Source organism: Staurois parvus, unplaced genomic scaffold, assembly GCF_062004578.1.
Source record: "Staurois parvus isolate SC_StPar_1 unplaced genomic scaffold, SC_StPar_1.0 ptg000147l, whole genome shotgun sequence".
Lineage (NCBI taxonomy): Eukaryota > Metazoa > Chordata > Amphibia > Anura > Ranidae > Staurois > Staurois parvus.
The window spans coordinates 8,132,883-8,160,144 of record NW_028317943.1 but is presented as its reverse complement, the minus strand read 5'-3'; the positions used below and the strand labels follow the sequence as shown (position 1 = coordinate 8,160,144).

The window sequence follows — 27,262 nt, the reverse complement described above, 5'->3', positions numbered from 1 at the left end:
CTCCGTTCTTCCCTCCACTCTGAGCAGACAGCAGTGACTGTCAGTCACCAGCTCTCTTCTCTGCCCCTTCAGGGCTCACTGGAGTGCCAGGCTGGGGAGGGGCAGGAGGTCCTGGCTCAGTCTCCCAGTGGTGCAGCTGAGAGCCTAAGCCAGTTGCTGGTCCAAGCTTCTGGGTGGATCCCAACCATATGGTAGGCATCTTTTCGGAGCCTGGACTGGTTCTGTGACATCATCCGTCAGCGGGTCACAGGGCTGCAGAATGAAGTGCAGTCCTATGATCCATAGAAAAGTATACCCAAACCAGCTTAAGCTAGAATTTGCCCTTAATGATGGAAAATTTGGATGCTCTAATGAACAATTTTTTAGAATTTCAGTACAGACTTTGAATAAAGTTCTTCCCAGGCTTGAGACCAGGTCAGTAAAATAATTGATGCAGAATGGATTTTGTGTTTATTCCATTTAGAGAGGCATACCTCCAATACTAATTTTTCTGGGAAAATTATAAAGCAATCAGCCAAGACTTTCAAACACAGCATCTGCTAGTGTCCATAGATTGTCTTTCGTTTCAGCAGTTTTTAATGGAATGGAGGAATGCTAGAGAAAGCCTGTAGGCACATTTAGAGAAGTTATTTTAAATGCAGAGACAATGAATGCGGTTTTAGTAGGAGGAGGAGATGGTAAACTACCATTTGTGTAGCAACACATTTTGTTTAAAAGGATTAGGTCACACTATGTTGTCCCATATGGGTATGGCAGCCAGCATGGGCTCTCTTTCAGTTCAAGGAATGTCGGCCAATACCGCATTAAAAAGAAGCCTTCTTAAAATGTTCTACAGCCTCTCCTGAGTTACTGTATGTATGGAGCAGCCATTGCTACCAGCATCCAGTTGCACCATTGGAAGGATTGTACTCCTGTTCTTTCGGGCTATACATCTGCAGTGTGCACTCTCTCCAGTCACCTACAAAAGGAGCTCAGCAACTACAACAAGAGAGCGTATACACTGTACAAGTGCAGCCTGAAAGAATGGGACACTCACTCCTTCTCATTGGTCCTAACATCTGCTCTATCGATAAAATAACTCAGGAAAGAGTCATCACAGACTGTAGGTTTTAAAAGACAAGTTTACCTTTGGAACATATTACACGTTTCACCATTATTTAGGGTGGAACATGTAACATGTTCCAGATTCTGCCCCCTCTCCCCTAATCCCCCCCCTCCTTGTGACAGTGGGCAGGGGTTCCTCTCCCTGCACTCGCTGTCACTTTTCAAAAACAGCATGGCTGGGTGGAGCACCATCCACACAGCCACATCATTCATTCCTGTGAAAGCATAACAGAAGTACCATATGTGGCCACAGCAGATGGACTTCAATCAGCTGTAGGGGCAATGATAAGCACTCTCATACTCCACTGACAGGTAGTCTGGGTTTCAATTAGAACGTCCGTACAGAGGTATGGGCTAAAAGCTGGAGAACACCTCTGCAGGAGCTCACATTGCACCCATGATCTGCTTTCCAGGCTCTTGCAGGAAAAAAAATAAATGCACTTTTTGTCTGCAGAAATATGTGCAGTTATTATTTTTTCTGTAAAAGTGAACTTTATCCTTTTGGAAGATTTTAAGAATGCGGTTTTGGACTACGTTCTTTGATCCAAAAAAGAGCCCTGGCTGAAAGGTAGGTTTAGCACACTATGATGTGATGGCCCATATGGGACAGCATACTGTACTTTTTGGTAAAGGTGAACTAACCCTTTAGGCCCCTTTCACAAGGGGCAAAATCTGCAGTTGATCTGTCCGCTAGTCCCCTGCTGAGCAGAGCATAGCAGGTGGATGACAAGGTCATGTCCGCTCAGTTTATGCAGAGCACACACGGACACGGCCCGCTCTGCTGTATGGCCAGCTGGGTGTACCCGGACATCGCTGTCTGTTTACACCTGACTGCCCTCTGATCCAATTCACCTAGCCGAAAGGGGACAGATCCCCTTCCATTGTTTTAGTGGAGCCGATTGGATTGGAAGTAGATGGGTGTAAATGGACACAAGTCCGTTTACACCCGATGGTCCATAGGGCTGAATGGAGGATGTGATCAGGTTAGGATTGCCACCTCATCCCTTTAAAACTAAACAAATTAATTACACAGGTTCTGAGACTGAGTAAGGTGCTAACTCAAGTCGTGCATTATCTGCATTAAATTAGCCTCATAACCTGTGTCAATTTCTTGACTGGTTTCCCCTTCTCCAGTTGCCGATGCTGCCCACTGGCAAAGCTTTCTTGCACACTACCGCTGCCTGAGAACAGTGAGTGTGCTTACTAAAAAAGCATTGCCGATGGGCGGCATCAGCAACTGGGGAAGGGGAAACCAGTCAAGAAATGTAGGATACATGTTCTGGATGCTGACCCTAGCAATGCCCCTGCCCTGGATTTCAGTGGTGGGATGTAGTTAGATCTCTGCAAGAATTGTCGTTCCTAGACCATGATATCTAGTGGACAGGAGTAAGGAGATTTATAAAGTCTATGAAGTTTAGATGGTGATACCACAATTGGAGATTTTACAAGCGATACATGCCGACCATGAGAGTGGACGGCGTGTGGGTCTGGTGAGTGTATACCCAAAAGGAAAGGCTGTTTCATGAGCACATGGTGAACTTGGTTTGTGAATATTGAGCAAATAAGAAGGTCACAGCACTGAAAGTGACATCTATATGTTATGATGGACTTTATTTTCACATTAGTTGATTGATATCACTTTCTTTTTTTTTTCCATTTTATTCCATTGTAGTTTTGTCACTGGAAAATGTGTTTCATTCACTAGTTGGTCACAGCGCCACTGGATTTTTTATGTTCACTTATATATAGGTATTTTATTTAGGGTGGCAGCAGTGGTCATTATTTGTTTATTATCACTTTAATGAGTTTATTTGTATATTATTATATTTGAGCACGCATTCAGCGCAAGGGTTTTTGGTTGTGTTTTATAGTTATCCAAGATATCTCTTACATTTCTATACTAAGTAAATGTGAAATAAAAAGGAAAAAAAAGTATGACACAAGAACCAAAATCACCTTTGATACATCAGGTCCCTTATCTTGAGGAACTGGTGTTGACAATGATAGCTTACATATAGTGAATTCTTATGTCAGAACTGATTTTTTATATATATATATATATATATATATATATACACACACATACATACATACACATACACATATATATATATATATACACACATATACATACACACACACACACACACACACACACACACACAGTTCACCGGCCAAACTGCTGCAATGATAATTGCAAGTATAACAGGCCACAACAAGACATTGTCTCTCAGAATGTGAACTTTTCTGTACTATAATGCAAACCCGCTGCGTCACTGATTTTATCAAATTACAGGAAATGTGTGCTGCTCAAAGATCTGAGCAAGTTTCATGCTTCTTTACACATCACACACGTCTGGAAATATGTAGAACATCAGAAGACAACTGGCATTTTATCACAGAATTATTCTCTAACAACACTGCCCAGTCCTGATTTCAGTTAAATGGGATCCTTGTTCTCCAATTACTAAAGGAGGAGTTCAGCTGCTTGGAATTCCACTGAATTAGAGACATCCAATGACCGCAGAGGAACAGGATTAAATTCAATTAATTGGTAATCGGCTAATAAAACACACCTTCATTATCCATTAATAGGGAATTACTGTTTCGTAGAATGCGTTCCAACACATATTTTGGATCAATGCAAATTTTGAAGAGTTTTGCAAAACGTACACACATAGGGGGTTATGCAGGCCATAAATTGGTCAAATTTTGAACAAATTTTCTTTAGAAAATCAGAAATTTCAAGCGTTTTGTAATCCGATGGTGCCACCATTGATTTCGAAATTCAACCAACCAAGCCTTCAATTTCTCCTCATGTTGCTACAGAAAAGAAATTTTCCTGCCCAAGAATTTTCTTTTCAGGTCACAGCTTTATATTTCTTGCACGATTCTTCCATCATTGATTTGAAATTTGTTCGTTTTACAAAACATTTCCAGCATGCCTGATTACTCAAATTTGATGGTCACAGGAAAATCGGCCATTTCTGTGACCCACTAATGGTGCAAAATTTGAACGAAAATGCTTAGAAAAGACTTTCAAAAGAAAATTCTTTCAGAATTCGACCCATGTATGGCTGGCTGTATGTACTAAAACTGGAGAATGCAAAATGTGGTGCAGCTCTGCATAGAAACCAATCAACTTCCAGGTTTTATTGTCAAAGCTTATTAGAACAAGTTGAAGTTAGAAGCTGGTTGGCTACCATGCTCAGTTGCACTAGATTCTGAGGGCTGAAGTTCTAGTAAATCTCCCCCATAGTGTCCAGTACATACAGTATTCCATGATAATATTACACATAAGGCCTGGTTCACACTTTTGCATTTTTAGGTGCATTTTGAAATGCACAAAAATTCCCACCTATGCGCAGTGCTGGGTAAAAATGAGGCATGTTCAATTTTCTGTACACTTTTATGCCAATATGACAATGAAAACACGCTACAACACATGTCAAAAATAGACAAATGACACAGATAAATGTCAACTTGGCCCAAAGGGTACATTGAGAGAACAAAAATAGAATGCAAATACAGAAACTAGGGCTTACTCGCATTCACACCTGCAATTAGGGCTGGACAGAGGATTACTGCAGCAGGAATCACGGGTGTATGTGCGGTTAACCGGCCGGCAATGACATCAATGACAGGCTGACAGGAGGTGCAGTTGTTTGCCTGTATCTGCACATCTAGTGGTTATTTGTGGTTAGAGACAGACGACTGGTCCTCGGCACAAACAAATTGCGTCCATGGCCAATCCTCTGTCCCTAATTGCAAGTACATGAGAACAGTCATGGCTCCTTTCATTGCTTTATACAGACTTAGGCTGGCCTTACACTATCCAATTTTCTGTCCAATTTCCTTTAGATTTACCTTCAACTATGTAGTGCAAGGGCCTGCCTAAGTGGATACAATTGAAAGTGTTGTTTAGGTTTGACCTCATATTATATGGTTTTTGGTAAATCAAAAGCAAAATTCTGAAGAAAATTGTATAATGTATGGCCAGCCTTAATGTCTGCAGCTGTTTACATACAACTGTGTTTCTAGCCTCAGGAATCCTCAGATTGCTGCCAAAGAAATCCGTTGCCTGACCCCAATCATAGCCAGAGGACTCATTCACATGGGCAGCTGGGGGAGGGTGTAAAAGCAGCTGCATTTTTCCACCCCCCTGACTCCCCATCTAAATTCAGAAATGCAGATTCTCAGGACTATACTCATGCCACAGCCATGATGCTTTGTGGCCATGGAAAAACCACCAAAAACACGACCCATTCAACAAATAGAGAGCAGCACAACCCTCAGAGGGGAGGTATCAGAGCCACATATGTAAATGAGCCCTTAAAGAGGAAATGGAATCGGGAAACTGTGTGCCCCCCTCCCCCCATAAAAAGAGCAAGAGCAGGCAGCAAGTCTCTCTCTGCCGGTGATCTTGCCTTCATTACTGATTTACCATGCCTTGAATTGTATGGTGTCTCTGTGTGGAGGTGGCCATTTATTTTGGTAGAGGCAGGCCTTTACTTCCTCATATCAGGTCTGCAGCAAAGAAAACAGTGAGCAGCATAGTAGGGATATTACCAAATCTCACTCAGAAATCTCCTGGAGGTCAGAAAGAGCAGAGCATTAGGTCTCACACACGCAGATTTACAGCTATAAAAGGCCCCTTTCACAAGAGTGGGCTCTGTTTAGATGACAGGTTTGTGTCCGCTCAGTTTATGCAGAGCAGACATGGACAGAGCCAACTCTGCACTATGGGCAGTAGGGTGTAAATAGGCTCCGATGTCCGTTTATACCCAACTGCCCTCTGATCCGCCTAGATGGATCACTTTTTTTTTTTTTTTAAGCGGACCATATCCAAATGAAGGTAGGACACAAGTACATTTAAACCCTCCGGTCCACAGGGGTGAATGGAGGATCCGATATCAGGCCCACCTGAAAAACTTACAGGAGGACCTGATTTGACCCTTCATCTTTAGGCACACTCATATTTCAAGAGGAATTAAAGACAAAAAGGTAGAATTTTCAGGGTGCATTTGTAGATATGCACTATAACACAACAATCTTCACTTTTGGGTCCAAGTCCACTTTAAGGGCTGGTTAACTCTGAAACGTGCACACTCATGCGCAGTCCAGTTTTGGAAGCCCATTCGTTTAAATGGACTACAAAATGCATTGGAACGCAGAAAAAGTAGTGCAAGCAGTACTTTTTCAGAACGCACTGCACAAAAGCACATGATACTGTGGTACTATGCGATTTTTGGCCGCAAACGCATTTGCAAGATACATTTGGGGTGCCATTAAAGCAGTACTAATGTAGGCTTTTTACTGCAGAAGAGACATGCAATGTCTCTTCTGCAATAAAACTACACCTACCTTCCTGATCACAGTGACCCAGCATTGTAAGCTGAGCTACGCATATGAGCAGTTTCCAGTGCGGATAGAAGGAGAAACCACTGTATGTATCTTCATTGTGTGCAGTGGCTGGGTGGTAGTGAGAACACAAAGTATCAGAGTCAGAAACTGGTTTAATTTCCTGGCACACAGAAAACTTTATCGGGGCCTTGGGTCTCATGTATCAAACTGCCTGAGGAAAGAGGATATGGGTTACTCTACAGTTTTTAAAACTTTAGAACTAGATGAGATACAATTCCAATATGTCAGAATTCTTGTTTCTTTTTAAAAGGTCTGTCTGGAAACATCAAAGTTGGTCTATCTGGTTCTGGGGTCACTAGCCATCTTTAGTGTCTTGGTGCACAGTCCTGTGTCTCTCATTTACCAAGGATTACACTTCCTAACAGTGTTCACAGGCCAAGGCCCCTTACCTTTCCATTGGTTCACTGATATGATGGCTGGCCCTAAAGTAGTTGTGAATATACTATGTTATAGACACTTTCTAATACAGATGTAACAATGCACCATAGCCGATTTTGTTTAGTTTAAGAAAAAAAATAAAAATAAATATGATCGCTTTCCTTTTTACAAGGTTAAATAGTTCTGTCATGTGACAATGCATCTCTTCTTCCTGATAGTGAGGGACAGTGTTACAGGACACTGTGCAGTCACCCAGTGTGCCTGTATTCCATAGTCTGTTCAGTCTGAGGCAAGGTCTAGGCTATGCTTTAGCAGAGGGTGTGTTCAAGAGGCAGGCTGTGATTGGGAGGTGGCCGTGGTGGGTGAACATCTTGGTATTTTGGAATGGCCAGCCAAAAGGAGGAAACCTGACCACACAAGTACAGAACAGTTTCTGTGCTTTGTGTGGTCAGTTTAGAAGAAAGAAAGGTGACTGGCAGGGTCAACCAGTACTTCAGATGGAAGAAGTACATGAAAAGGATAGAGACAATGGATTTATAAAATACACATATGTGAACACACACATGGAAAAAAATATTTAGGGTAACATTCACTGTACTGGCCACTAGGAAATTACAGGGAGGATAGGCAAACTCTTGACTCAACCAGCAAATGTCAAACATCACTCTGACAGGGGTGTCGTAAATGGCTTTGGAAGATACTGGGACTGTATTAGATTGTTGTAGGTATTTTACAAATTTATAGGCATGACAGGTATAGCTAAAGCGATGTTAGTTAAGTTCAGTTGTACTATAAAATCTCATCATTCAAGCCAGGTGAGTACTTTAAAACCGAACTCCAGGTATGATTTTTATTGCATACCTAAATTGGTCCAGCTTAGCACAATGTAAGTATGCATACGTCATACCGGAGTGACCACCACAAAAGTGGACAATCACTGTAACAGTCAGTGCTACCACTGACGTCACCACGCACACCGGAGCTCCAGAATCGCGGCTAATAGTCCCAGATGGAGGGAGCCCCGTTTTATGTGGTTATGCTGTTTGTACTTGTGGCAGTGGAGACACACTACCATGTGAGTGCTTTGGTTTTATAAATAAAATAAGCACGTTTTAAAGATTTTTATTCTATGCAAATTTTTCCTCTCTTCCCAGGAAACATATTGGCGATTGTGAGAGTGCTTAGAAGAATTTGCTGGGTCTGCAGGATATTACTCCCAGAATGTGCTATCAGCTGGTTTATATTACCAGCATCTACCTCTGGTGAGATCATCTAGTATTTTCTGGTGGTGCATTGCACTGTTTGGTGGTTTTGCTGGAAGAAAGAAGAATTTATAAAATAGAAAAAGGAACTTTGCAAGTTCATGAATATAGAAATAATCCCAATGTGATAGCTTGATTTCAAAGACTTGCTGTGTTTTTTATTTATTTAAGTGTTCTTGCATAGCAAGGAACACTTATTGTTATCTCACATATATATTCTTATTCTTCTTATAGCCATATTTGCCACGCTAACTCCTCCCACAGTTTTTACACTACAAATACAAGTAATATATCAAAACGTGCGGATTGTTCCCGATCGGATTGCTATTACTTTGTGGAACGTTTCGCCGAATCGTTCAAGAAATATCGCGGTTTTTGTGGTGAAATTTTCCCATAGGAATGCATTGAGCAGCAGTGCACAGCTAGAGTGTGCAAAGGAAAAATCAGAAAAATCACAACATGGTTTGTAAACTGCCATCACTCTGCCATTTTCAAGCCCACCTACACATATCTTATATCAAAACGTTCAGCTAACCCTGCTGTCACTACAAATGTTCACGGCTAGGACATACTCCTGATAGTTTTCACAATATGACCATTTGTTTGGACCTCACCCCTCCCATTGACTTTCATTGAAACTCCACTCTACACACAAGAAATTTTAAGGGACGTTTTTAAACTGCGACTGTGCCTTCATTTTTTATCTTTCAGAGACATACTATACATCAAAATTTAGGTCTGTTTCTTGTGATTGTCAATATAAACCTTTTCACGGTAGCATTTATACTTTGAAAACTACAAGCGTTTGAAGATGGCAATCGCCAGTGAACTTGACAAGTTTAAAAAGCGTTTTTAGAGCAGAGCTGCTCACATTCCTGACAGAGTGAGTTGCTATAGCAACCAAACATGACTCACACGCAGCTGAGTCACACAGGCTGGACTGTGAGATGCAAAATACAAGCAGAAATCCATTTCTGCCTCTGTCAGGCTTGCAATGTGCACTGCTTACATGTCATCATTACTTGGTAAAGGATGCGGCAAGAACACTTTACACAATTTCCCCAGAAATTGTAGATTTTCTTGTTTATTATTAAGTGTTCTTGGAAGACCACTTCCTGTTATCTCACAAATATATTCTTATTATTATAGCAAAATTTACCACCCTAACTCCTCCCACAGTTTTTACACTACAAAGACCGTAATATACGGAAACGTGCGGATTGTTCCCGATCGGATTGCTATTACTTTGTGGAATGTTTCGCCGAATGGTTCATGAAATATCGCGGTTTTTGTGGTGAAATTGGTCCCATAGGAATGAATGGCGGAATGTTCCAAACTAGAGTGGGAGCTAACAAAAGCTAGAGTGTGAGCTGAAAAATCAGGACATGATTTCTAAACTGCCATCACTCCCTCATTTTCAAGCCCACCTACACAAATCTTATATCAAAATGTTCAGCTATCCCTGCTGCCACTAAAAATGTCCACGGCTAAGCCATACTCCTGATAGTTTTTACAATATGACCATTTGTTTGCAACTCACGCCGCCCATTGACATTCATTGAAACTCCACTCTAGCCACCTCAAATTTGAAGGGCAATTTCTAAAGTGCGACTGTGCCTTCATTTTTAATATTTCAGAGACATACTATGCATCAAAATGTAGGTGTGGGTCTTGTGATTCTCACAATATAAAGCTCTTCATTGTAGGATTTATAATTTTTAAACTACAACCGTTTGAAGATGGCAACCGCCAGTGAAGTGAGCAAGTTGGAGCAGTTTGTTTTTAACCACTCTTCTCTGCCCTTGCTGTAGAGTGAGTTGCCATAGGAACCCAGGTGTGTGAGCAGGAAGCAGAGTGACCAAAGCTAGAGTGTGAGCTGAAAAATAAAAGTTGAAATGCATTTCTCACTCTATCAAGCTTGCCATGGGCACTTTTTAAATTTGATCAATCAATTGGTTAGTGTCATGTTTACTATCTTTACTCACTGCGCCCACTCCACACAGTTACTCCGCCCACTCCAACCTTTTCACAGTTACTCCACCCACTCCAACCACACAACAGTTACTCCGCCCACTCCAACCACACAACAGTTACTCCGCCCACTCCAACCACACAACAGTTACTCCGCCCACTCCAACCACACAACAGTTACTCTGCCTACTCCAACCACACAACAGTTACTCCGCCCACTCCAACCACACAACAGTTACTCCGCCCACTCCAACCACACAACAGTTACTCCGCCCACTCCAACCACACAACAGTTACTCCGCCCACTTTCCCCCCAAATGTCAGGACGGTACAGATATCCCCCAAATGTCAGGACGGTACAGATATCCCCCAAATGTCAGGACAGGACAGATATCCCCCAAATGTCAGGACAGGACAGATACCCCCAAAATGTCAGAACAGGACAGATAACCCCCAAATGACAGGACAGATAACCCCCAAATGGCAGGACAGATATCCCCCAAATGGCAGGACAGATATCCCCCAAATGGCAGGACAGATATCCCCCAAATGGCAGGACAGATATCCCCCAAATGTCAGGACGGTACAGATATCCCCCAAATGTCAGGACGGTACAGATATCCCCCAAATGTCAGGACGGTACAGATATCCCCCAAATGTCAGGACGGTACAGATATCCCCCCAAATGTCAGGACGGTACAGATATCCCCCCAAATGTCAGGACGGTACAGATATCCCTCCAAATGTCAGGACGGTACAGATATCCCTCCAAATGTCAGGACGGTACAGATATCCCTCCAAATGTCAGGACGGTACAGATATCCCTCCAAATGTCAGGACAGTACAGATATCCCTCCAAATGTCAGGACGGTACAGGTATCCCCCCAAATGTCAGGACGGTACAGGTATCCCCCCAAATGTCAGGACGGTACAGATATCCCCCAAATGTCAGGACGGTACAGATATCCCCCAAATGTCAGGACGGTACAGATATCCCCCAAATGTCAGGACGGTACAGATATCCCCCAAATGTCAGGACGGTACAGATATCCCCCAAATGTCAGGACGGTACAGATATCCCCCAAATGACCCCTTTTTGCAGAGTAGACAGTCCGACGTACTTCATAAGAGGAATGGCGAGTTTTTTGAAGTTGTATTTTTTTTGTCATTTTTTGGAAAATAAAAAATTTAAAAAATTAGTTTCACTATTTTTTTTTTTTTTTTTTACATATTGTCACCAGTGCAGTACGGCGTCATCATATAACTGGCATGGCGGAGATCAGGGACAATGAGTGGTGACAGTAAATTATATATTTTTTTATTTTTTATTATTTTTTTTAATTTTTTTATTTTTTATTTTTTTTTAATTTTTTTTAAGATTTGTTTTTCATATTTCACTATGACCAAAGTAGTACAATGTTACCATAGTAACATTGTACTACTTTGGGGAAGTGATCAGTATTTTTTTTTTTTTTTTTCGCAATTTGCTTATAGCAAAGAATTACTTTGCTATAAGCAAGCATTTACCTGAATGACATCGATTCATTCAGGTTTTTTTTTTTTTTGGTGCTTAGCTGTGATTTGGCCACAGCTAATCACATGACATGTGCCCTGCTGTGACCATTCACAGCTAGGCAGTAGTATACAATGGATGGTATGAATGAAGCCATCCATTGTATACAACTGTCATGTAACCTGCTGTGATTGGTCACAGCAGGTCACATGGTACCGGCAACGGGGGGCGGTACTCAGATCTGTCATTGGCTGTGTCCGAGGTACACGGCCGGTGACAGATCGCGCCACTCTGCAGGAGCGCAATCTGCGCATGTGCGGGAGGACGCTGTGTGGTGTCCACCTGGAACGCTGATGACATTTCCCGCCCGCCATTCGGCCATAGGGCGGGTGGCAAATGGTTAAAGCAGAATCCCCCCTCCCCCTCCCAACCTTTGTAGTTAAGAAAGCTGTCATTTTACAGGCGGTTGCCGTGGTCCTGCTCCTGTGTCCAGCTATGGCATGAAAAGTCAGTTGAGAGCTCTCATAGGCACACTGGTGACAGTTATCAGCACAGGTATGATTTGAATGTTACTGGCTGAACCTGCTCATTTGCATATCTTTGCAAAGGATTCTGGGAAATGGGTTTTGCCACCTCAGGATTGATCAAATCTGAATTATTTGTGTTTTTAGATGGTTTATAGAGCCAGAAATATTTGGAAGTGAACATACAAGCCAAAAGAAAGATTTTAATGTTAAATTCAAATTTGACTCTCCATAGGTTGATATTTTGGTAGTTCGGACGGTTTAAAAAGACTCGAAGCTTACTGAGCAGATGGAGAGGTTGGGAAAGCTCAATGGACACCAGGTGAAGGATCTCTCTGGGGCCGAATCAGTGACACTGATGTGAAGATTCCTCTGAGGGGAAGTTCATTGATACTGATGTGAGGATCTCTCTGAAAGAAGTTCAGTGATTACTGACAGGAGTGATACATAAGGATCTCTCAGGGGGAGTTCAGTGATACGGACAATGAGGATCTCTCTGGGGAAGTTCAATGATACTGACAAAGAGGATGTCACAGAGAAGTTCAGTGACACTGAGGGCAATATAGACTTCTCTGAGCCCCATTCCAGAACACTTGGAAGTTGAGCGTTGTTCCCTGCCTCTCTTTTTTAGGTGTTCCTGCATTGCAGACCCCTCCCTGTTATCTCACATATAGATTCTTATTATTATAGCCACCCTAACTCCTCCCACAGTTCTTACACTACATAGACAGTAATATACCGAAACGTGCGGATTGTTCCCGATTGGTGGGCTATCACTTTGTGGAACGTTTCGCCGAATGGTTCACAAAATATCGCGGTTTTTGTGGTGAAATTGGTCCCATAGGAATGAATGGCGCAACTAGAGTGGGAGCTGACAAAAGCTAGAGTGTGAGCTGAAAAATCAGAACATGATTTGTAAACTGCCATCACTCCCTCATTTTCAAGCCCACCTACACATATCTTATATCAAAACGTTCAGCTATCCCTGCTGTCACTAACAATGTCCACGGCTAAGCCATAGTCCTGATAGTTTTCACAATATGACCATTTGTTTGCAACTCACGCCGCCCATTGACATTCATTGAAACTCCACTCTAGACACCTGAAATTTGAAGGGAAATTTTTAAACTGCGACTGTGCCTTCATTTTTCATATTTCAGAGACATACCATGCATCAAAATGTAGGTCTGGTTCTTGTGATTCTCACAATATAAAGCTCTTCGCTGTAGGATTTATAGTTTCAAAACAACAACCGTTTGAATATGGCAACCGCCAGTGAAGTGAGCAAGTTGGAGCAGTTTGTTTATAACCATGCCTCTCCTGTAGAGTGAGTTGCCATAGGAACCCAGGTGTGTGAGCAGGCAGCAGAGTGACAAAAGCTACTCCGCCCACTCCAGTTGTAGACTACTGGTGGAGGCAAGAACACTTCACACAATTTCCCCAGAAATTGTAGATTTTCTAGTTAATTAAGCTGTCATATTAGGATTGTTCCAACCAGGGGTGGACTGACCATTTGAGCACTCGGGCACTGCCCGAGGGCCCAGGGTCAGTAGGGGGCCCCATGAAACATGAAATGCCCCTGGTACCTTTTTTTTATAGGCCTTTTTGAGTGTGGGCAAGGACACAGGGGCCCCATGATCCCCTATTGCCTGGGGGCCCCATGAGTTGTCAGTCCGCCCCTGGTTCCAACATTTACGAACTTGCACAGAATTTTATTACTTAGTATTCAATCATTCTATACATTGCTCAGGTCATGCTCATTGTGCCATATTGCTGCTAGGTGGTTTATGGTGTATAGGTTCTATTTCACAGATTACGCTCATCCCACCATATTGTTGCTAGGTGGTTTATATACAGTATGTTATATTTATTTAAGTTGTGTGGTATGCACAAATAGCACTTTAATAGATAGAGTATTGATATATGACAAAGGGGAGCGCCGTGCTATTCTTGTTTATATATATATATATATATATATTCTTAAGTACTACTACTGTGAAAAGTGTGATCCTCTGTGCCCTGTGCTGAGCAGGCTGTGCTATCCTCTGAATGAGACGGGAGAATACGTTTTGCTGCACTGCACTTGAAACATGTGTACGTGTGTGTTTGTGTGTGGGGAGATGTAAAAATGTAGCTCAACCACATGCTTTTACTACCACCCAACATCAAGTGTAAACCGCACAAGAGTCACCAACAGCTGCACAAATAATCCACTTTATATTTAACCAGGTAGGTCCTCACTGCATTCGAAACTCCAAAAACGTTTCTGCAGAGATTATGCCATGTGTAACCAGAAGTGTTGAGTGCCGGTACACAAACTGTAAAATAGTTTCCTCTGCTGTGGGTTCCTGTAGTGGTTAGCAGCTCCATTGAAACTGATGGCTGCTAAAAGAAACAGGTTTATTGTTATCCCCTGTGCTTTCAGATAACAGTACCATGAGACACTCTATGCAACAGTGAATGGCCTGACGCAGTCACATGGGAACAGGGAAAGTCTTCAGACTGCAGCAATTTAGAGCTTACACAATGCTGCATTTCTTTGCTCCTGATGACTGAATGGAGTAACAGGAGTGAAGGGAATGGGAGTATGTGCAGCTGGTTCTAGCAGCGGTGGAGGGGGTTAAAGTGAGCCTGTTTTTCCTTACATAGGCAAAGCAAGGGTTATTTTGTATACTTGTTATCCTGTATACTGTAGCTGCTGACTTTTAATATTAGGGCACTTAAATGTCCAGTGATCCAGCGGTGTCCTCACCCCGAGCTGATTCTTCAATCGGCTGTTGGGAGCTGGTGCCGCCATCTTGACTATGGGAAACCTCAAGTCAAGCCTTGCATAATCTGTTTCCTACTGTGCATGCGCAAAGCCCTGGTTCACCCTGGATCCGACTTTGAAATCATGCAACTTCAAGTGAAGGCAGTGCAACTTCAGGTGCGACTTGGCAGACATCTGTGCGACTTTATGCACAGATGTCTATGCAAGTCGCATATGAAATCGCAAAACAGTGCAAGAACCTTTTTTTCAAATCGGTGCAGCACCGCAAAGCCTGAGTCGCACCAAATTGAATGGTTATATTGCCAACAATAGAGTGCGACTTGTCATGCGATCTGAAACTGTCAAATCACATGACAAGTTCCAATGCTCTCAAATCCGACTCTTCAAACACCAACACATTGGTTTTAGTTCAGTGCCAACGTACAAACTGGAGAACTGCTGCAAGTATGTAATCACAAAAAAGAATTCTACCAAAAATTGCTTCATGTAGCATTTTCTGTATCCCCTCCTCTCTTCTTCTGGAATTCTTCTTCAACTGAAACTGCAGACCACCAGCTTATAGTATGGTTACCATTTGTCCCTGTGTGCCAGGGACGGTTTCCATCTTGAGGGGTCTTTCCCTGGCACACAAATGTTGCCCTAATTGGCATCACTGAGAGCACTGCATGACCAGTTACAAATCCAGGGCAGTTACAAAACCTCCATGTAGGAAGGCAACATTTTTTTCATTTGATCAAATTCCAGCAGGAGAAGGTAGGCCATATCATCTGACAATGATGGAGCAATTTAATTTTCCTTATTATGGCTCACTAATAGGCAAGAATGCATCCCAAGCTTGGTATAGGGATAGTTTTACCTTGACCGACCTAATGCTACAGGAATGTCATTACGATGAACGACCAACTGAAGGAAAGTGTGCCATCTTCCTTAAAAGCAGAAGACTCTCTTAATCAACACTGACTATATTTAATCCCTATGCTGCTAGCATTAACCACTTTCCCTCCAGAGGATTTACCCCCCTTCCTGACTAGGCCATTTTTTGCAATACGGCGCTGCGTTACTTTAACTGACAATTGCGCGATCATGCAATGCTGTACATAAAAGAAATGTATGTCTTTTTTTCCCATAAATAGAGCTTTCCTTCATTGGGTATTTGATCATCTCTAGGTTTTTAATTTTTTGCACTATAAACAAAAAAAGGCCGTCAATTTTGAAAATAAACCCAAAACAATACTTGACTTTTTGCTATAAAACATATCGAATAAAAAAATAAAATAAAATTTCTTCATAAAATTTAGGCCAAAATGTATTCGGCTACATCTCTTTGCTAAAAAAAAAACAAAAAAAAAACCCAATACATGTAAATTAATTGGTTTACGTGAACGTTATAGCATCTACAAATGGCGGTATATACAGTATACTGGATTTTTTTTTATACTAGTAATGCCGGTGATCAGCGACTTATAGTGGGACTGCAGCAGGCATCCTGACACTAAGGGGAACTGACTAATGGCCACTGACATCCCAAGTGACACTAATACAGTGATCAGTGCTAATAAAAGTACTCGCATTGTACTAATGACACTGGGCAGGAAAGGGTTAACATCTGGGGTGATCAAAGGGTTAACTGTGTGTTGTGTGTGCTTACACTGTGTGCTGTTTTACTAGGAAGACATGCTACTTTCTGTTTCTCCACTGTGTAGAGAGAGAGAAAGCAGCATGTCCATGGTGACAGGAGAGAAATCTGTGTTTACACACAGCTCTCTCCCCTCTGAGCTTTAGCGGAGATTAGAGTGCTGTCGAAGAATTGGCATCTGGGACCCAGTGATTGACATCCGCTGATACCAATGGCAGCGCGGGTAGGGCGGCGCACGCACCCCTACCTGGAACTGCAAAATCACGTATATATACACATGTGATTTTGCGCAGAGCCGCCACCCTGTAGTAGTATATCTGCTATAGGGCGGTAACAAGTGATATATATAGATAATTAGATAGGAAAATATATCATATTTGCTTGATTTAAACATTTCTTCAGTTACTTCCTGGTTTCCATGCCTAGACAAGTGATGTAATTCATCCCATGAATCCTCAGGATAGGAAGAGGAGCTTTCCCAGCTAAGCACACCCTCTTACCTGCATGCCTGAACTAAGGGCAAATGAATTGCAGGAAGTAAATGTTGCATGAATCATCTGCCCTTACTCAAGATGGCCACAGCCAGAAATGCAGAATTAAATAGGGTTTTTGATTTATAGTGCTCAGATGCAGTGAAGTTCCACTTTAAAAGGCAATGCTACTTCATGGGTTACGACTGATCAATAATACCAATTACTCCTGTATGTACCACAGCCAAGACTTGGAATACATTAGTCTCTCATCAGAGCTCCTTCATACACACGTCTGGTTGGATCATCTGCCAAGCAGGAAATGGGCGCGACCCCTTCACAATAGGCATCTATAGCCAAGTTTCTTGTTCTATTTTTCCAATACTATTACATTTGTTATCTACATTTGTCATTAACCATTGTAGCTTTACTGCTACAGGGCGGCCGCTCTGCAGAATCACGTATATACAGTGGGGATCGAAAGTTTATAATATGTCAACAAAAGTTAGATTTTATTTCCATCATTTACACTTTCAAAATAACAGAAAACAAAAAAATGGCATCTGCAAAAGTTTGGGCACCCTGCAGAATTTATAGCATGCACTGCCCCCTTTGCAAAGCTGAGACCTGCCAGTGTCATGGATTGTTCTCAATCATCGTCTGGGAAGACCAGGTGATGTCAATCTCAAAGGTTTTAAATGCCCAGACTCATATGACCTTGCCCCAACAATCAGCATCATGGGTTCTTCTAAGCAGTTGTCTAGAAAACTGAAACTGAAAATAGTTGACGCTCACAAAGCTGGAGAAGGCTATAAGAAGATAGCAAAGTGTTTTCATATGTCAATATCCTCTGTTCGGAATGTAATTAAGAAATGGCAGTCATCAGGAACAGTGGAAGTTAAAGCAAGATCTGGAAGACCAAGAAAAATATCAGACAGAACCGCTCGCAGGATTGTGAGAAAAACAATTCAAAACCCACGTTTGACTGCACGATCCCTCCACAAAGATCTGGCAGACACTGGAGTTGTGGTACACTATTCCACTATAAAGAGATACTTGTACAAATATGGTCTTCATGGAAGAGTCATCAGAAGAAAACCTCTTCTACGTCCTCACCACAAAAATCATCGTTTGAACTTTGCAAATGAACATATAGACAAGCCTGATGCATTTTGGAAACAAGTTCTGTGGACCGATGAGGTTAAAATTGAACTTTTTGGCCGAAATGAGCAAAGGTACATTTGAGGAAGAAGGGGCACAGAATTGAATGAAAAGAACCTCTGTCCAACTGTTAAGCATGGGGTTGGATCAATCATGCTTTAGGGTTGTGTTGCAGCCAGTGGCACAGGGAACATCTCACGAGTAGAAGGAAAAATGGATTCAATAAAATTTCAGCAAATTTTAGATGGTAACTTGATGCCATCTGTGAAAAAGCTGAAGTTAAAGAGAGGATGGCTTCTACAAATGGATAATGATCCTAAACACACCTCGAAATCCACGGGGGATTACATCAAGAGGCGTAAACTGAAGGTTTTGCCATGGCCTTCACAATCTCATGACCTCAACATAATTGAAAATCTATGGATAGACCTTAAAAGAGCAGTGCGTGACAGACAGCCCAGAAATCTCAAAGAACTGGAAGACTTTTGTAAGGAAGAATGGGCAAAGATACCTCAAACAAGAATTGAAAGACTCCTGGCTGGCTAAAAAAAGCGCTTACAAGCTGTGATACTTGCCAAAGGGGGCAGTACAAGATATTAACTCTGCAGGGTGCCCAAACTTTTGCAGACGGCATTTTTTTGTTTTCTGTTATTTTGAAAGTGTAAATGATGGAAATAAAATCTAACTTTTGTTGACATATTATAAGATGTCTAATCTGTAATTTGATGCCTTTTGGAGATTTTTCCATCTTTCCTTGGCTTCTTTATGTACATTAATACAAATTTTTAGCTGGGGTGCCCAAACTTTCGATCCCCACTGTATATGCAATTCTGCTTTTCCAGCACTGTCACTGGCTCACTTACATATCACGCATCGGGTCCCTGCCAGCAATTCATGGCCGGGACCCAGCGATTGGCTGAACGAGTGAGCGGAGAGAGATCTGTATTTGTAATCAACACAGATCTCTCTCCTGTCAGTGGGATATGCCGGTTTTTATCTCCCTGTGAAGCAGTAGAGATGACATTTTGCAGTAGATATAGCTTCCGCAATAAAAAGCTACCCGCTAAAATGTTTTGCATTGAAGGCCAAGTTCCACTATATTATTATTATTATTATACAGTATTTATATAGCAGTAAAAGGTTTGCTCAGCGCTGTACAATATAGTGGGGGACAGAACATGAGACAATACAGTAACAAAACAAAACACGAGGGGGTCAAGGGCCCTGCTCACCTCCAGTTTCGTAATCTCTGAATTGGGGCCAGTTCTTTTTGAATGTGATGATTTAAGAACTTCCTGAATCTGCTGTACGTTTTGGCAAAGCTATGGAAACTTGCAGCAGTGATTCAGAATCCTGCACAGTGCTTTACTGAATTCTCATTGTCTGGACACTGTACCAAACAAACAATGAAGGTCTTATATGATCTGTTATTTTCCATTGAAAGCTTTTTGTTATATCTAAAGCAACTGTTAAAAGTATACCAAAAGTATACGACTGTAAATTGATTTTTTTTTTTTAAAACAGACATGTTATACTTACCTGCTCTGTGTAATGGTTTTGCACAGAACAGCCCCGATCCTCTTCTTCTCAAGTTTTCCGCTGGCACTCATGCCTCTGCCTATTCCAAGTGACCCCATAATAAGCTGCTTGCTATGGGGGCACTCATGCAAGCTCACTCCCGAGCCACGCTCTGTGTGTTGACACACACAGTGTAGCTCAGCCCCACCCCCTGCTAATGGTTCCCACTGCTACCTCTGAGCCAGTGAGAGAGAGAGCAGAGATGCTGCACTCAGGCGCATTGCTGAATCGACATCGGGCTCAGATGAGTATAAGGGGGCGCAGCACACAAGGTTTTTACCTTAATGCATTGGCAAAAAAAAAAAAAAAAAAAAAAACACCTTTTGCCTTTACAACCACCTTCTACCATAGACTGATCGAAATTTGGCCAGTTTAGATGAATTTTAGTCCATCTATGGGCAAGCTGGTTGCACTGAAGTCGATCTATGACATCGATTTCATTACCAGCAGCCTGTTTTTGTTTTGTTTTTTTGTTCGATCACTGCTTCTGGCTATAGCCATTGGAAGTGATCATTGTTTTCTGACGGCAAGGAAACATCCAGCTGTCAGAATACAATAGTGCAGTGGGAGGGATCAGTCAGTGTTGATGGGGGGGAAATCAAACCCATGGTTGAAGGAAAGAAAGTTGCATAAATGTAAAAACCCATTTATCATCTTGCTTCCACTTCACAATTATGTGCCACTTTGTGTTGGTCTATCACAGTGGTGGGCAACCTTTTTTTTCAACTGAGCCAAATCTCGCCAAAACCACGATTGAAATGTATTTTGAGAGCCACATTTTTAAAAATGAAAATACATCTCCCATAGAGTAATTCATCCCCCATAGAGTAATTCATCCCCCATAGAGTAATTCATCCCCCATATAGCAATTCATCCCCCATATAGCAATTCATCCCCCATATAGCAATTCATCCCCCATAGTAAGTCATCCCCCATAGTAAGTCATCCCCCATAGTAATTCATCCCCCATAGTAATTCATCCCCCATATAGTAATTCATCCCCCATAGTAATTCATCCCCCCATAGTAATTCATCCCCCATATAGTAATTCATCCCCCATAGTAATTCATCCCCCCATAGTAATTCATCCCCCCATAGTAATTCATCCCCCATAGTAATTCATCCCCCATATAGTAATTCATCCCCCCCATAGTAATTCATCCCCCCCATAGTAATTCATCCCCCATAGTAATTCATCCCCCATATAGTAATTCATCCCCCATATAGTAATTCATCCCCCATATAGCAATTCATCCCCCATATAGCAATTCATCCCCCATATAGTAATTCATCCCCCATAGTAATTCATCCCCCATAGTAATTCATCCCCCCCATAGTAATTCATCTCCCATATAGTAATTCATCTCCCATATAGTAATTCATCCCCCATATAGTAAGTCCCCCATATAGTAAGTCCCCCATATAGTAAGTCCCCCATATAGTAAGTCCCCCCCCATATAGTAAGTCCCCCATATAGTAATTCATCCCCCATATAGTAAGTCCCCCCCCCATATAGTAAGTCCCCCCCATATAGTAAGTCCCCCATATAGTAATTCATCCCCCATATAGTAAGTCCCCCCTGTGTCAATTCACTTACCTTTGCTCCGCGCGTTCCTCTCGCCGTGCTTCCCGCGCCGTTCTGGTCTTCAGGGCGGACTGTGAGAGGAGTTCGTCACGCTGCCCCGCCTAGATCCTGGCTGCCCCGCCTACATCCTGACAGCTGCAGAGTCCTGACTTTTGGGGCGGCCGCCCGAGAGGAGGGAGGGGAGCGGGCGGCCGTCCAAGAGGAGGGAGGGGAGGGGAGGTGAGGGGGCGGCCGCCCGGCACACGCCCGTCCGAGGGGAGGGAGGGGAGGCAGAGGAGGGAGGGGAGCGGGCGCCCGGCACACAGAAGAGCCGCATTTAAGCTTGTAAAGAGCCGCATGTGGCTCGCGAGCCGCGGCTTGCCGACCACTGGTCTATCACATAAAATCCCAATAAAACACATTTTCGTTTTTGGTTGTAACATGGCAAAATATGGAAAATTTCAAAGGGGTATGAATAGTTTTTCAAGGAATTGTATTTGACCTATTTTCAGTTATCACTGAAAGTGAAACAAAATCCCAAATTTTGCATTGTCACAAGAGCAAAAAATAGAGTTCTGGTGACAACCAGGTAATTCCTCACCTTGTTGGGATAACCTTTTACTTTCTGTTTTGGCTATAAAACAGGAAGTGAAGGGAAATCTCCCCAATATGGACACAGAAGGCAAAAAAAACCAAAAAAAAAAAACAAAAACAGAAAAAAACCTGACAGGAGTTAAAATCGCCCCCCCCCCTTTCTTACTCTATCCAAAATAAAAAAAAATAAAAAAAGTTGTGTCTTTAGGTCTACCTAAGGCCCCCCACTTGTGAATGGGGCAGTTTATAATTAGCTGCAGGAGACCCAGAAGGATTTCCCTTGATTAGATGTGGGTGGGAAACCCCTTTGAAAGCAACGGGAAGCTGATTTTTGCAGATGATTGCATGTAATTGCCCATGCAATGATTACCTGTGGATGATCGGCCCTGGACAAAGACAGCTTTCACTGGGGTTTTCTGACTACAGCTAATCACAGTGAACATCCCTGGGTCTCCCACATGTAAATGGGGCCTTAATCCTGCCAGAAATCTTGTGACCTTCCAATACTCTCTGCCTGTGCTGCCTGTTATTGTTTACAATGGTTCCTAAGGACTACAGAAAAAGCACACCCCTCTGTGTTATGTTGTGGTGTCTCTAGCCAGTTCCGCACCGCCCTACAGCAGAAATACTGCTACAGGGCGGTACGGATGCGCAAAATCATGTATATATACACATGTGACTTTGCAGTTCCGGGTAGGGGGCGCCTGCCCTACCCACACCACCATTCGCAGCCTTGGCTGTCAATCACCGGGTCCCGGCCGGTGATTACTCGCCGGCAGAGTCATACAAAGCAGTGTGCTTACAGTGAAGTACACACAGCACACAGTTAACCCTTTGATCACCCTAGATGTTAACCCCTTCCTGCCCAGTGTCATTAGTACAGTGTCAGTGCTTTTTACTAGCACTGATCACTGTATTGGTGTCACTGGGGATGTCAGTGACACCAAGTCAGTTCCCCCCAGTGTCAGAATGCCCGCCGCAGTCCCACTATAAAGACGCTGATCGCCGTCATAACTAGTACAAAAAAAAAAAGTACCGTAATTTGGCGCCATTCCATTGGTATACGCAATTTTAAAGCGTGGCATGTTAGATATCTATTTACTTAGTATAATATCATACCAAACAATTGGGTATTATATTGTGTTTGTGTTCACCAAAATTCATTAAAGTGTATTTTTTCCAACACATTTGCATTCGAAAAACCGCTGTGCAAATAATGTTTGGCATTTAGGGGCGTTTATATGTGTTTTCTGCCAAAACGCCGATGCTCCTGGACACACTGACCCTGGGTTTTAGTTCCTGCTGTTAAACGCTACTGCTACTAAAAGTTAATGTGTGCATGGACTCATAGGATAACATGGAGGGCCGTTTGGAAGCAGTAAAAAAAAGAAAAAAGAAAAAACGCCCAACACCCCTAAAAGTGGCTGCAAAAAACGCCCTGTGTGCATGAGGCCTAAACTGCGTTTTGATGTTCCTGCTTTAGCCACGTTTACATGTGTTTAGCATGTAATTGGATCATGGATGCACAGAATTCTATTTTCTCTAGATGCAGCTAAACTGCCGGCACCTAACACAGGCAAACGCTTAGGCCTCATACACACAATGAGAATAGCAGATGATTGATCGTCTGTTTTTTTTTTTCCATGCTAGTCTCATATGGAAAATAAGGGAGGTTACTAAAGTTACAAAAACTCATAAAACAGAATACAAAATTTGGAAGTGATGTAATGTATTGTAACGTATTCTTTAATTTCTGAGCATGCACAGTCTTGGATTTTTTCCGTATAAACACAATACTAATTACAGGAAAATTGTTTGTTTTATTCCCTTACATGAAATGGTTTTGTGCTTTTTCCCTTTGGATATTTTCACATGAACTGTCATGATCGGCTCTTGAAAGCTGTCTACTAACAATTAGATTACTGGACGATCGCTCTGAAAAGGTTTTTATTTTCCCTATCCAATGCTCTCGTGTGTACCAGGCTTTAGTGTGAATGGCACCACTGAAAAAGCATTATATACATCTATATGCATTTAGTAAAAAGTTACTAAACCCACAACAGTAAAAAATCAGTCTGTATATGCAGCAAAGCATACTTGTTACACTCTGGAACCTAAGGGGTTAATCCTCTGCATTGTGTAAAAAGGCTGTTTGATCCTGACTTCTCTGATCCTCCCCTTCTTCTACTGTCCCCAACCCATCTGTTGATAGCACAGAGCTCTAGGAGTCACTCTGCACATGCTCAGTTTAGTGTGTATTGCTAGAGGTTTTTTTTTTTTTTTTACTTTGGCAGGGTGCATGTCATCAGCACAGGGCCAACGTTCCACTGCCCACCAGCACAAGGGGGCAACGATCCACTGCCCACCAGCACAAGGGGGCCACGTTCCACTGACCACCCGCACAAGGGGGCCACGTTCCACTGACCACCCGCACAAGGGGGCCACGTTCCACTGACCACCCGCACAAGGGGGCCACGTTCCACTGACCACCCGCACAAGGGGGCCACGTTCCACTGACCACCCGCACAAGGGGGCCACGTTCCACTGACCACCCGCACAAGGGGGCCACGTTCCACTGACCACCCGCACAAGGGGGCCACGTTCCACTGACCACCCGCACAAGGGGGCCACGTTCCACTGACCACCCGCACAAGGGGGCCACGTTCCACTGACCACCCGCACAAGGGGGCCACGTTCCACTGACCACCCGCACAAGGGGGCCACGTTCCACTGACCACCCGCACACGCTAAAATCTTGTTTTAATAAAAACAAATGTATTAAAACTCACAGCCAGTCCAATATATATATCTTTGGCAGCGCACTGACTGTTTGTGCGAAAGCTCAGACGAGTCGCAGCTAATGAGTAGCGGCTCACTACTCCTTTCCGAGCATGCACATGGCCCCTATGTGCTCTGTTATCTGATGCTCGGCTGCTGGGACGACTTGGCTCACCTGTCGACAGAGAAAGCGCTGCGGCACACGTGCCATAGGTTTGCCACCACTGAGATAGAGTGAATGCAGGATCCTGGGTTTGTAACACTTTAAATACAGATTCAACAATTCCAATGTGAATGATACAGATCTGAAATTCTAACAGTATGTGTGGGTCTGCCAGCTCAGGAAGAGTCAATAACTCAACTTTACTGAATTTATTCTCTCTTGAGAAGAGGAGATTAAGGGGGGATACGATCAACATGTATAAATACATCAGTGGGTCATATAGTGAACTCGGTGTAGAGCTATTCACCCTGAGGTCATCACAGAGGACAAGGGGGCACTCTTTATGTCTGGAGGAAAAGAAATTTAATCCCCAAACACGGAAAGGTTTCTTCACAGTAAGAGCTGTGAAAATGTGGAATAGACTCCCTCAATAGTTCTGGCCAGCACAGTGGATTGCTTTAAAAAAGCCTGGATTCTTTCTTAGATACACAGAATATAACTGGATATAACATTTATAGGTAAAGTTTATCCAGGGAATATCCGATTGCCTCTCGGGGGATCAGGAAGGAATTTTTTTCCCTGCAGGAGCAAATCATGCTTTGCTGGGCTGTTTTGCCTTCCTCTGGATCAACTGTGGGTATAGGATTATAACTTTTTTTTTTTTTTTAAATGGTTGAACTGGATGGACTTTTGTGTTTTTTCAGCCAGACTATGTAACTTTTGTTGATGAAGTGGGCTGCAAACGGTCTCTTGAACAATGCCTGCAGCCAATCAGCAGCAGCCACTGTATGAGTATTCTGACAGCTGTCAGAGCACCATGGCCTGGATGGGTGGATTCCTCTCTGCAATCTGTTCCAATCACATTTCTTTTGTTCAGCCTGAAATCTGTAGGTGTATGGCCAGCTTTAGTTGTACTTTAAGTGATGAGGGAGGCAGGAAATGATGTGAAGAGTTCTTGTACAAGCAGGGTGTAAGGCCCCTAGCTCTAATCAGATCCTTGTGTAAGAAGGCCAACACAAGGGGAAGAACAACCTCCCTCCATCCTGGATTACTCTGCCAGCCCTGGGGATCTGGAACACACTTGGCTCAGATCTCAAAACTAACTGCTAAAAACAAAAACTCAGCAAAAATAAAAGGACTTCTGAACGATCCCCTGATCTTTATCAGCTCTGTGCCCCTCCCTCCAGATCATCCTGAGCTGAAAGTTTGTGAACACCCCACAGGGGGTACAGCTAAGAGCCTGTCACATGGTGAGCGCTCACCTATCATCTCCCCATCCTCTGACACTTCGTCCAGCTCCAGGGCCGTCTGATCGTTGACGAAAGCCATGCTGCTGCTGCAGGGAAGTAACGATCTCTAGTAGAGCGGGCAGGATGTGAACGGTCCGCTGCAATCTGCGATGACAAGTGGCAGGCTGGGTGTTGTCTCCTCTGTCATCTGTATGGGAGGGCTCCGTCCGGACCGTGTACGATCCGCGATCACTGGCTGGGAGGACGATCGGGGCTACTCCACACCTTATCTGTGTCCGCACATTGTATGAGGATCGGTGTACACAGGACTGGAGGAGGAGTTCACATTCTTCATAGACCACAACATGATCAGTCCTGTACAAGAAGCCTGCGAGGAGCTGGAGGGGGAGCTCAGCACAGGAAGTACACCAAGGGCTGCAAACTCTTCTACTGCTCACATTGGGGATAGACATCCCACCAAAGTCCCACTTCACTTCCACATGGAGTCAGCTGCTGGATGGTTGTCATAGTATACCAATCTGATCGTGTTCACATGGGAGATCTGCCTGTTGCATCCCCTGTCATTAAAAACATATCACTGCAGCTGGAAGAGTGAGACTCCCTCCTAACAACCACAGCAGGTGTGTGGGAAGAAAAGTGCGTAGATCTCACCAGCACAAAGGTGGAATAAGCAACACCCCGGTCACATCAAAGTCGATTTTCAAATTGTGCGACGTATAGTGAAGTCGCGTGATTTCAAAATAGAGTGACCTGCCGTTTTCCTTGCGATTTGCAAGACCTCTGCACTGCATGCACTACTTTAAAGTGTTACTAAACCCAGGACCCTGCATTCCCTATATCTGGTCTCCCACAGGACACAGAACGTGGAAATGCAATTATACGAATAAATACTGTATAACACCCCGGTCACATCAAAGACGATTTTCAAATCACTTCACTAAGTCGCACGATTTCAAAGTCAGGTGACTTAGCAATTTGAGGTGCGATTTGCAAGACATCTGACGCAGATGTCTATGCAAACCGCATGAAAAGTAGTGCATGCACTACGCTAGAAATCGGTGCGGCTCCGACCAAGTCAGAACCGCACCGATATGACCACTCTAATAGCGGACAATAGGGTGC

At 43.2% G+C, this 27,262-nt stretch overlaps 1 protein-coding gene across 1 annotated transcript in view; it reads right to left on the bottom strand.

Annotated features, from left to right (window-relative positions):
* Nucleotides 1-26,530, bottom strand: part of ANO6 (anoctamin 6) — a 138,651-nt gene extending 112,121 nt beyond the window's left edge. Inside the window, exon 1 of the mRNA XM_089674012.1 lies at nucleotides 26,153-26,530. Within this exon, the coding sequence (XP_089530138.1) occupies nucleotides 26,153-26,219 (67 nt within the window). The 5' untranslated portion in view covers nucleotides 26,220-26,530. The remainder of the gene's footprint in view (nucleotides 1-26,152) is intronic.
* Nucleotides 26,531-27,262: the final 732 nt, after the last annotated feature.